We start from the raw sequence: 10,769 nt of genomic DNA, 5'->3' as shown, positions 1-10,769 counted from the left end.
CTTCCGTCCCCGTTCCGTCCTCGTATTTTGATAGTTCGTTTTGATAATGTCACTTTGACACCATTTTTGTTAATCATGCATTCAGTTCGAATGGTTCCGCCGGAAAGATAAAATACTTGTCCCTCCTCTCCTCTTCATTCCTTCTTCCCTCCGTCCTCTCCCCTTCTCTCCTCTCTTCCCTTCTCCTCTCTTCCCCTTCCTCTTTCCCTTTTTTTCTTCCCCTCTCCCTTTTCTCTTTTCTCCTTTTTTTCTCTCTTCTCTTCCTTCTCCTCCCCTTCCCTCTTCCCCTCCTCCCCCTTTTTTCCCCTTTTCCTTTCTTTCCTTCTTCCCCTCCCCCTTTCCTTCTCCTTTCTCCCTTCTTCTTCTCTCCCCCCTTCCCTTTCCCTCTCCTTTTTTTTCTCCCTTCTTCCTCTTTCCTTCCCCCCTTTTCTCTTCCCTCTCCCTCCCCCCCCCCTTTTTTTTTCTCTCTTCCCCCCTCCTCTTCTCTTCTTCTCTTTTCTTCCTCGTTTCCCTCTTTCCTTTCCCTTCTTTCCCTCTTTTCTCGTTTCCCCCTTCCTCCTCTTCCTTTTCCTTCTTTCTCTCCCCCCTTCTTTTTCTTTCTTCTCCTTCTTCTTCTCCCCTTCCTCCCTCCTTTTCCTTCTTTTCCTTCCCTTCCTTCCTCTCCCTTCCTTCTTCTTTCTTCTCCTCTTTCTTTCTCTTCCCCCTCTCTTCTCCTCCCCCCCCTCTCCTCTTTCTTCCTTCTTTCTCTCTTTTTCCTTTCCCTTTCTTCTCCCTCCCCCCTTCTCCTCCCCCTCTTCTCCCTCCTCCCTCTCCCTCTTCTCTCTTCTCCGGTCTTTTTCTTCTCTTCCTCTTCTCTCCTTCTCTCTTCCCTCCCCCTCTCCTCTTCTTCTCCTTCTCTTCCCCCCTCTCCCCTTTCCTCTTCTTCTTCTCCCCCTTTTCCCCCTTTCTCTCCTCTTCTCCCCCCCTCGTCTTCTTCTCCTCCCTCTCCTCCCCCTCTTTCTCTTCTCCCCCCCTCCCCCCTCTCCCCCCCTTCCCCCTTTCTCCTTCTCTCTCCTTCTCCTCCCTCCCCCCTTCTGTCTCTTCTTCCTCCTCCTCCCTTTTCTTTCTCCCCCTTTCTTTCCTTTCTTCCTCTCTCCCTTTCCCCTTCTCCCCCCCCTTTTCCCTTTCCTCTTTTCTTTTTCCCTTTCTCCCCCCTTCTTTTTCCCTCCTCCCTCCTTCCTCTCCTCTCCCTCTTCTTCTCCCCCTTTTCCTCTCCTCTTCCCTTCTCCTTTTCTCTTCTTTTCCCCCCCCTTCCTTCGCCCCCCCCTCTTTTCCTCCTTCTCTCCTCCCCCCCTCTCCCCTTCTCCTTCCTCTCCTCTCCCCTCCCTTTCCCTTCCCCCTTTCCCTCCTCTTCCTCCCCTCTCTCCTTCCCTCTTTTCTTTCTCCTTTTTTCCTCCTTCCCCCTCCTTCTTTTTTTCCCCTTTTTCCCTCCTTCTTTCCTTTCTCCTTCTTTTTTTTCTCTTCTCTTTTTCCCCTCTTCCTCCTTCCTCCCCCTCCCTTTCTTCTCCCCTCCCCTCCCCTTCTTTTTCTCTTTTCTCTCCCTTTCCTTTCCCTTTCCTTCTCCCCTTCTCTTCTTTCTTCTTCTTCCCCTCTTCCCTTCTTCCTCTCCCCTTCCCCCTCCTTCTCTTCCTCCTTCCCAGTCCTCTTCCTCTTTTCCTCCCCTCTCTCTTTCCCTCTCTTTCCCCTCTTTCTCCCCTTCTTTCCTCTTCCCTTCCTCCCCCCTCCCCTCTCCCCTTCTCCTCCCCCTTCCCTTTCCCTCCTTCCCTTCTCCTTTCTCCTTCTCTTCCCCCTCCCCTCCTTTTTCCCTCTTTTTTCTTTGTTCCTTCCTTCTTCTCTCCTTTCTTCTCCTCTTTTCTCCCTCTCCTCCCCCCCTCCCCCTCTTTCCCTCCCCTTCCCCCCCTCCCCCTTCTTCCCCCCTCCCTTTTCCCTTTTCCCCCCCCCCCCTTCCCCCCCTTTTCCCTTTCTTTTTTCTTCTCTCTCCTTCTCTCCCCCCTCCGCTTTTCTCCCCCCTTTCTTTCCCCCTCCTTCTCCTTCTTCCTCCCCCCTTTCCTCTCTTTCTTTTCTCTTTTCTTTTTTCTTCTTTCCCTTTTTTCCCTTCTTTTTTCCTTCTTCTTCCCCCTTTTTCCTCCCTTTTCCTTTTCCTCTCCCCTCCCCCCTTCTTTTCCCCTCTCCTCTCTCTTCCCCCCCTTTTTCTTTTCTTTCTCTCTTTTTTTTTTCCCTCCCCCCCTTTCCCCCCCTTTTTTCTTCTCCTTTCCCCTTTTCTCTCTCCTTTTCCCCCCTTCTCCTCCCCCTTTTCCCCCCCCCTCTTTTCTTTCCCTTCCCCCTTCTCCTTTTTCCCTTCTCTTCCTTTTTCCCTCTCCTCTCCTCCCCCTCTCCTCCTCCCTTCTCCCCTTTTTCTTCCCTTTTTCTTCCCCCCCTCTCTTCCTTTTTTTCTTCTTCCCCTCTTTTCTTCTCCTCTTTCCCCTCCCCTTCCCTCTCTTTCTCCCCCCCTTTCCCCCCCTTTTTCTTCCCCTTTTCCCTTCTCCCCTTCCCCCCCCCCCTCCTTTCCCCCCCTTCCCTTTCCTTTCCTCCCTTTTTTTCCCTTTTTTTTTTTCCTCCCCCTTCCCCCCCCCCCCTTTTCTCTTCCCCTCCCCCCCCCTTTTTTTTTCCCCTCTTCCCTTTTTCCCCCTCTCTTCTCCCCTTCTTTCTCCCCCTTCCTTTTCCCCCTTTTCCTTTTTCTCTCCCCCTCCCCCTCCCCCCCCTCCCCCTCCCCCCCCCTTCTCTTTCCCTTCTTCCCCCTTTCTCCCCCTTCCTTTTTTCCTCCCCCCCTCTCCCTTTTTTTCCCTTTTTTCTCTTCTTCTCTCTCTTTTTTCCCCTTTTTTTCTCCTTCCCCTCTCCTTTCTCCCTTTCCCTTTCTCCCCCTTTTCTTTTCCTCTTCTTTCTTTTTTCCCCCCCTTTCTCCTCCTCTTCCCCTCCCCCCCTCTCCCCTTCTTTCCCCCTCTCTCCCTTCTCCTCTCTCCCCTCCCCCCCCCCCCCCCCCCCTCTCTTCCCCTCCCCCTCCTTTTTTTCTTCCCTCTTTTTTTTCCCCTTTCTTCCTCTCTTTCTCCTTTTTCCTTTTCTTCCCCCTTTCCTCCCCCCCCTCCCTTCCCTTCCCCCCCTCCTTCCTTCCCTTTTTCTCCTCCTCCCTTTCTCTCCTTCCTTCCCTCCCCCCCCCCTTTCCCCTTCTCCCTCTTCTCTTCCTTTCCCTTTCCTCTTTCCCCTTCCCCCCTCCCTCCCTTTCTCTCCCCTTTCTTCCCCTCCTTTCCCCCCCCCCCTCCTCCTTTTTTTTCTTTTCCCCCCTTTTCTCTTTTCCCCCTCTTTCCTTTCTTCCCTTTCCCTTTTTTCTCCCCCCCTTCCCCTCCTCCCCCCTCTTCCCCTTCTCTCCTCCCCTCCTTCTTCCCCTCTCTTCTTTCTTCCCCCCCCCCTTCCCCCCCCCCTTTCCCTTCCCCCTTTCCCCCCCTTCTTTCCCTTTTTCTCCCCCCCCCCCCTTTTCTTTTCCCCCCTTCCCTTCTTCTTTTCTTCCCCCCTTCTTTTTTCCTTCTTCCCCTTTCCCCTTCCCTTTCCCCCTTTCTTTCCCCCCCTCTCCCCCCTCCCCTTCTTTTTCCTCCCCTTTCTCCTTTTCCCCTTTCCCCCTTTCCCTTTTCTCCCCCCTTTTTTCCCCTTCTTCCCCCCTTCCCCCCTCCCCCCCTTCCCCCCTCCCCCCTCCTCCCCTCCTCCCTTTTTTTCTCTTCCCCTCTTCTTTTCTCTTTTTCCCCTTTTTTTCCCCCCCCTCCTTTTCCCTCCCTCCTCCCCCTCTTCCCCCTCCCCTTCCTCTTCCCTTTCCCCCTTCTCTCTTTTTTCTTCTCTTCTCCCTCCTCCCTTCCCCCCTCCTTCCCTCCCCCCCCCCTTTTCTCTTTCCCTTTCTCCCCCCCCCCCCTTCCCTTCTCTCCCTCCCTTTTCTTTTTTTTTTTTTTCCTCCCCCTTTTCTCCTTTTTTTTCCCCCCCCCCCCTTTCCCCTTTCCCCTCCCTCCTTTCCCCTCTTTCTTCTTCTTTCCCCTCCCCCCTCCTTCCCCCTTTTTCCTCCCCCCCCCTTCCCCCCTTTTTTTTTTTTCCTCTTCCTTCTTTTTTCCTTTCTTCTCTTTTTCCCCTTTTTTCTTCCTTCTCTTCCTCCCTTCCCTCTCTCCCCCCCCCTTCTCTCCCCCTTCCCTTTTCCCTCCCCCCCCCTCCCTTCCCCCTCCTTTTTCCCCCTCTTTCTCCCCTTCCCCCCCTTTTCCCCCCTCCCTCTCCTTTTTCCCCCCCCCCCCTCCCCTTTTTTTCCTTCTTTCCCCTTTTTCCCCCCTTCCCCCTTTTTCCCTTTCCCCCCTTTCCTCCCCCCCCTTTCTCTCCCTTCTCCCTCTTCCTCTTCCCCTTCTTTCCCTCTCTTCCCCTCCTCCTCTTTTTTTTCTTTCTTTTTCTCCTCCCCCTCCTCTCTCCCCTTCCCCCTTTCTTCTTTCCCCCCTCCTTTCTTTTTTCTTTCCCCCCCTTCCCCCCCCCCCCCCTCCCCCCCCCTTTCCTTTTTCCTTTTTCTTTCTCCCCCCCTTTCCCCCCTTTTTTTCCCCCTCTCTCTTTTTTCCCTTTTTTTCTTTCCCCTTTTTCTTCTTCCCTCTTTTTCTTCCCTTCCTCCCCTTCCCTTCCTTCCCTTTTTTCTTTTCCCTTTTCCCCCTTTTCCCCCCCCTTTCCCCTTTTCCCCCCCTTTTCCCTTTTCCCTTTTTTTCCCCCCCTTTTTTTTTCTTTCTTTTTCTTCTCCTTTTTTCCTCCCTCTTCTCCCCTCTCTCTCCCTTTCCCTTTCTCCCCTCTCCCCCTCCCCCCCTTTTCCCTTCCCCTTCCCCCCCCCCCCCCTCCCCCCCCCCCCCTTCTTCTTCTTCCCCCCCTTTCTTCTCCCCCCCCCCTCCCCCCCCCCTCCCCTTTTCCCCCCTTCCCCCTTTTTCCTTTTCCCTTCCCCTTTTCCCCCTTTCCCTTCTTTCCCCCTTCCCCCCTTTTTTTCTTCCCCTCTCCCCCCCCCCCCCCCTTCTCTTCTCTTTTTTTTTTTTTTTTTTCCCCCCCCCCCTCCCCTCTTCCCTTTTTCTCCCCCCCCCCCCCCCCTTCCCCCTTTCCCTTTCCCTCCTTTTTTTTTTTTCTCTTCCTTTCCTTCCCCTTCCTCCCTTCCTCTCCCCTTTTTTCTTCCTTCTTTTTTTTTTTCCCCTCTTTTTTTTCCCCCTTTCTTTCCCCCCCTCCTTCTCCCCTTTTTCCCCCCCCCCCCCCCCCTCCCCCCCTTCTCTTCTTCCCCCCCCTTTTCCCCCCTTTTTCCCCTCTCTCTCCTTTTCCTTTTTTCCCTCCCCCCCCCCCCCCCTTCTTTTTCTCCCCCCTCCCTCTTTCCCCTTCCTTCTCCTCCCCCCCTTCCCCCCCCCTTCTTCCTTCTTTTTTTTCCCCCCCTCTCTTTTCCTCCCCTTCCCCCCTTTCTTTCCTTCTTCTTTTCCCCCTCCCTTTTTCCCCCTCTCCTTTCCCTCCCTTCCCCTTCCCTCCCCTCCTCTTTTCCCCCTTTTTTCCTTCCCTCTCTTCCCTTTCTCCCCTTCTTCCTTTTTTTTCCCCCCCCTCCCCCCCCCCCCCCCCCCTCCCCCCCTCTCCCTTTTCTTCCCTCCCCCTCCTTTCTTTTCTTTCCTTCCCCTTCCCCCCCCCTCCCCTCCTTCCCCCCCCCCCTTTTTTTTTTCCTCTCCTTCCTTCTTTCCTTCCCCCCTTCCCTCTCCCCCCCCCCCCTTTCCCCTCCCCCCCTCTCTTTTTCTTTTTCCTTCTTTCCCTTTTCTCCCCTTTCCCTTCTTCCTCCCCCCCCCCTTCCCCCCTTTCCCCCTTCCTTCTTTTTCTTTTCCTTTTTCTCCCCTCTTTTTTTTTTTCTTCCCCCCCTTCCCCCCTCTTCTTCCCCTTTCCCTTCTTCCCCCCCCTCCCTCCCCCCCCCCCTTTTTTTTTTTTTTTCCCTCTCTTCCCCCCTCCCCTTTTTCCCCTTCTTTTTTTCCCCTCCTTTCTCTCCTTCCCCCCCTTTTTTTTTCCTTCCCCCCTTCCCCCTTTTTTTTTTCCCCCTTTTTTTTCTCTCTCTCCTCTCTCCCCCCCTTTTTCTTCCCCCCCCCCCCTTTCCCTCCCCCCCCTTTCTTCCTTCCCCCCCCCCCCTCCCCCCCTTCCCCCCCTTCTTTCTCTTTTTTTCTCTCCCTTTTTCCCCTCTTTCTTTCCCCTTTTCCCCCCCCCTTTTCTTTTTCCCTTCCCCCCCTTCCCTTTTCTCCCTCTTTTCCTTTTTCCCCTCCTCCTCTCTCTTTTTCCCTTCCTTTTTTTTCCCTCCTCCTCTTCCCCTTTCCCCTTCCCCCTCCTCCCTCCCCCCCCCCCCCCTTTCCCCTCCCCCCCCCTCTTTTCCTTCTCCCCTTTTCCCTTCCCCCCCCCTTCTCCCCCTTCCCCCCCTTTTTTTTCCCCCTTTCCCCTCCCCCTTCCCCCCCCTCTTTCTCCCCTTTCCCTTTTCTTCCCCCTTTTTTTCCCCTTTCCCTTTCTTTTCTCCCCCTTCCCCCTTTTCCCCCTTCCCCTTTCTTCTTTTTTTTCCCCCTTTCCCTCCCCCTCCCCCCCCCCCCCCCTCTCCCCCCCCCTCCTTTTTTTCCTCCTTTTTTTTTTCTTTTTTCCCCTTCCCCCCCCTTTTCCCCCTTTCTTCCCCCCTTCCCCTTCCCCCTCCCTCTTTCTCTCCCCTCCCCCCCCCTCCCTTCCCCCTTTTTTTTCTCCTTTTTCCCTTTCCTCCCCTTCCCCCCCTTTTCTCCCTTTTCCCCCTCCTCCCCCCCCTCTCCCCTTCCTTCCCCCCTTCCTTCCCCCTTTCCCCCCCCCCCCCCTCCCCCTTTTCCCCCCTTTTTCCCCTCCCCTCCCCCTCTCCTTTCCCCCTTTTTCCTTTCTCCCCCCCCCTTTTTTTTCCTTCCCCCCCCCCCCCCCCTCTCCTCTTTCCTTTTTCCTCCCCCTTTCTCTTCCCCCTTTTTTTTCCTCCCCCCCCTTCCCTTTCCCCTCCCCTTCCCCCCCCTTTCCCCCTTCTCCCCTTCTTTTTTTCTCCCCCCCCCCCCCCCCCCTCCTCTTTTTTCCCTCTTCCCCTCCTTTTCCCCTTTCCCTTTTCTTTTCCCTTTTTCTTTTCCTTCTTCCCCCCCCCCCCTCCTCTTTCCCCCTTTTTTTCTCCCCCCCTCCCCTTCCCTCTTTTTTCCCTCCCCCCCCCCCCCCCCCCCCCCCTTTCCCCTTTTTCCTCCTCCTCCCCTTCCCTTCTTTTTTTTTCTTCCTTTTTTTTTTTTCCCCCCCTTCTTTCCCCCCCCCCCCCCCCCCTTCCCTTCCTTCCCCCCCCCCCCCCCCCCCCCTTTCTCTCCCTCTCCCCCCCCCTCCCTCTTTTTCCCCCTTTTTTCCCCCCCTCTTCCCTTTTTTCCCCTTCCCCCCCCCTTCCCCCCTTTTCCCCCTTCTTTCCTTCCTTTCCCCCCCTTCTCCTCCCCCCTTCTTTCTCTCCCCCCCTTTTTTTTTTTCCCTTTCCCCTTCCCTTTTTCCCTCTTTTTTCTTTTCCCCTTTTTTCCCCCCCTTTTTCCCTCCTTTTTTTTTCTTTCCCTTCCCCTCTCCCTTTTTCCTCCCCCCCTCCCCCTCCCTCCTTTTTTCTTTCCCCTTTTTTTCCCCCCCCCCCCCCCCCCCCCCTTTTTTCCCCTCCCTCCCCCCCCCCCCTTTTTTTTTTTCCTTTTTTCTTTCCCCCCCCCCCCCTCCCCCTCTCCTTCTTTTTCCCCCCCCCCCTTTCCCCCCCTCCCTTTTTTTTTCCTCTTTTTTTCCCTCCCCCCTTCCCCCCCTCTCTTTCTTTTTTTTTCCCCCCTCTTTCCTCTTTTTCCCTCTTCCCCCCCTCCCCCTTTTCCCCCTTCCCTCCCCCCCCTTCCCCCTTTTTTTTCCCTTTTTCCTCCCCCCCCCCCCCCCCCCCCCCTTTTCCCCCCCTTTCTCCCCCCTTTTTTTCCCCCCCCCCTTTTTCCCTTTCCCCCCCCTCCCCCTTTCCCCTCCCCTCCCCCCCCCCTCCCCTTCCCCCTCCCTTTCCCCCCCCCCCCTTTTCTCCCCCCTTCTCCCCCCTTCCCCCCTCCTTCTTTTTTCTTTTTTTTTTTCTTCCCCTTTTCCCCCCCCCCTCCCCCCTTCCCCTTTTTTTTTTCCTTTTTTTCTTTCCCCCCTTTTTTTTCCCCTTTTTCTCTCCCCCCTTTTCTTTCCTTCCCCCCCCCTCTTTCCTTTTTTTTTTTTTTTTTCCCTCCCTTTCCTCCCTTTTCCCCCCCCCTTTTTCTTTCCCCCTCTTTCTCTTCCCTTTTTTCCTTTTTTTTTCCCCCCCCTCCCCCCTTTTCCCCTTTCCCCCCCTTCCCCCTTCCCCCCCCCTCCCCCCCTCTTCTTTCTTTTTTTTTCCCTTCTCCCTTTTTTTTCTCTCTTTTTCCCCCCCCTCTTTTTCTTTCCTTTCCCCCTTCTCCCCCCCCCCCCCCCCCCTCCCCCCTCCTCCCCCCCCTCCCCCCCCCCCCCCCCCCTCTTTCTCCCTTCCTCTTCCTCTTTCCCCCTCCCCTTTTTTCCTTTTCTCCTTCCCCTCTTTTTTTTTTTCCCCCCCCCCTTTTCCCCCCCTCCCCCCCCCCCCCCCTTTTTTTCCCTTTCTTTTTTTTTCTCCCCCCCTTCTCCCTTTCTCCCTTTTCCCTTTTTTTTCCCCTTTCCCCCTTTTCCCCCCCCTTCCCTTCCCCTTTTTTCTCTTCCCCCCCCTCCCCCCTCCCCCTCCTTTTTCCCTTTTCCCCCTTCTTTTTCCTTTTTCTTCCTCTTTTTTTTCCCTTTCCCCTCCCCCCTTTTCCCTTCCCCCCCCCCCCTTCCCCCCCTTCTCCCCTTCCTTTCTCTCCCCTTTCTTTTCTTCTCCCCCCCCCCCTTCCTTTCCCCCCCCTTCTTTCTTCTCCTTCCCTTTCCTTTTCCCTTCCCTCCCCCCCCCCTTTTCCCCCTTTTTTTTTCCTTTTTTCCCTCCCCCTCCCCCCTCTTTCTTTCCCTCTTCTCCCCCCTCCCCCCCTTCCCCCTCTTTTTTTTTTCCCTTCTCCTCCTCTCCTTTTTCCTTCCTTTTCCCTTTCTTCCTTTTTCCCCCCCCCTCCCCCTTCCCCCCCTCTCTCTCTTCTTCCTCCTTCCTCCCCCTTCCTTTTTTCTTTCCCCCCCCCTTTTCTTTTTTCTTTTTTTTCTTCCTCCCCCCTTCTCTTTCCCCCCCCCTCTTCCCCTCTTTTTTCCCTTTTCTTTTTTTTTTTCCCTTCCTTTCCCCCCCCCCCCTTTTTCTCTTTTCCCCCCCCCCCCCTCTCCTCCCTCTCTTCTTTTCCCCTTTCTTTTCCCCCCCTCCTCTCCCCCCTTTTTCTTTTTTTCTTCTTCTTTTTTTCTCCCCCCTTCTTTCCTCCCTCCCCTTCCCCCCCCCCCTTCCCCTTTCCCCCCTCCTCCCCCTCCCCCTTTCCTTCTTTTTCCCTCTTCCCTTCTCTCCCCCTTTTTCCTCCCCTTTTTTCCCCCCTCCTTCTCCTCTCTCCTTCCCCCCCCCCCCCCTTCTTTCCTTTTCCCTCCCCTTCCTCCCCCTTTTTTCCCCCCCCCCCTTTCTCTTCTCCCTTCCTCTTCTCCCCCCCCCCCCCCCTCTCTTCTTCCTTTCCCTTTTTCTTTTTTTCCTTTTTTTCCCCCCTTTTCCCCCCCCTCCTTCCTTTTTTTTCCCCCCCCCCCCCTCTCTTTTTTCTTTCCTTTCCCCCCTTTTTTCCCTTCCCCTTTCCTCTCCCCTCCTCCCTTTTCCTTTTCTTCCTCCTCTCTCCCCTCCCCCCTTTTTCTTCCCTTTTTTTTCTTTCTCCCCTTTCCTTCCCCCTTCCCTCCTCTTCTTTTCCCCCTCCCTTTTTTTTTTTTTTTTTCTCCCCCTTTCCCCCCTTTTTCCCCTTTCCCCCCTTCCCCCCCCCCTTTCTTTTCCCCCCTTTTCCCCCCTTCCCCTTCCCCCCTTTTTCCCTTCCCCTTTTTTCTTTTCTTCTTTTTTTTTCCCTTTCCCTTTTTTTTTTCCTTCCCCCCCCCCCTCCCCCCCCCTCTTTTTCCCCCTTCCCCTTTCTCCCCCTCTCCCTTTTTCTTCCCCCTCCCTTCCCTTTCCCTTTCCTTTTCTCCCCTCTCTTCTCTTTCTCTCCCCCTCCCTTTTCCTCTTCCCCCTTTTTTTTCCTCCCCCCCCTTCTTTTTTTCCCCCCTCTTCCCCTTTCTTTTCCTTTTTCTTTCTTCCCTCCCTTTTTTCCCCCTTTCTCCTTTTTTTTTTCTTTCTTCTCCTCCTTCTTTCTCTTTTTTTTTCTCTCCCTCTCCCCTTTTTTTTTCTCTCTTTTCTTCCCCTCTTCCCTTTTTCTTCTCCTCCCCTTCCCTCTTTTCCTTCCCCTTTTTTTCCTTTTTCTTTTTCTCTTTCGTTCCTCTTCTTCCTTCCTCCCCCTTCCCCCCTCCTTCCCCTTCTTCTCTTTCCCCCCCCCTCTCCCTTCTTTTCCTTCCTTCTTTTTTTTTCCTCTTTCTTTCTCCTCCCTCTTTTCCCTTCTTCCCTCCTCCTTTTCCTTCCCCCTTTTTCCTCCCCTTTTTCCTTTTCTCTCTTTCCCCCCCCTCTTTTCCCTCTCCTCTCTTTTTTTGCCTCTTCTTTCCCCTTTTTCCTTTCTTCTTTCTCTCCTTTTCCCTCCCCCTTTCTTCTCCTTTTTTTCCCCTTTTTTTCC

At 54.8% G+C, this 10,769-nt stretch overlaps 1 protein-coding gene and 1 pseudogene across 1 annotated transcript; both read right to left on the bottom strand.

The window, feature by feature from the left end:
* Window positions 1-478: 478 nt before the first annotated feature.
* On the bottom strand, window positions 479-2,991 carry LOC121367095 (annotated as a pseudogene).
* Window positions 2,992-4,743: 1,752 nt separating this feature from the next.
* On the bottom strand, window positions 4,744-10,610 carry LOC121367094 (sperm protamine P3-like; the record flags this gene model as incomplete). Its single annotated transcript, XM_041491258.1, has 2 exons — window positions 4,744-4,791; window positions 10,492-10,610. Coding segments are annotated over 2 exons (167 nt in total), but the record flags the coding sequence as incomplete, so codon positions are not given.
* Window positions 10,611-10,769: the final 159 nt, after the last annotated feature.

Source organism: Gigantopelta aegis, unplaced genomic scaffold, assembly GCF_016097555.1.
Source record: "Gigantopelta aegis isolate Gae_Host unplaced genomic scaffold, Gae_host_genome ctg8998_pilon_pilon, whole genome shotgun sequence".
In the NCBI taxonomy this organism is placed as follows: Eukaryota; Metazoa; Mollusca; class Gastropoda; order Neomphalida; family Peltospiridae; genus Gigantopelta; species Gigantopelta aegis.
This window is presented reverse-complemented; position numbering and strand designations above follow the sequence as displayed.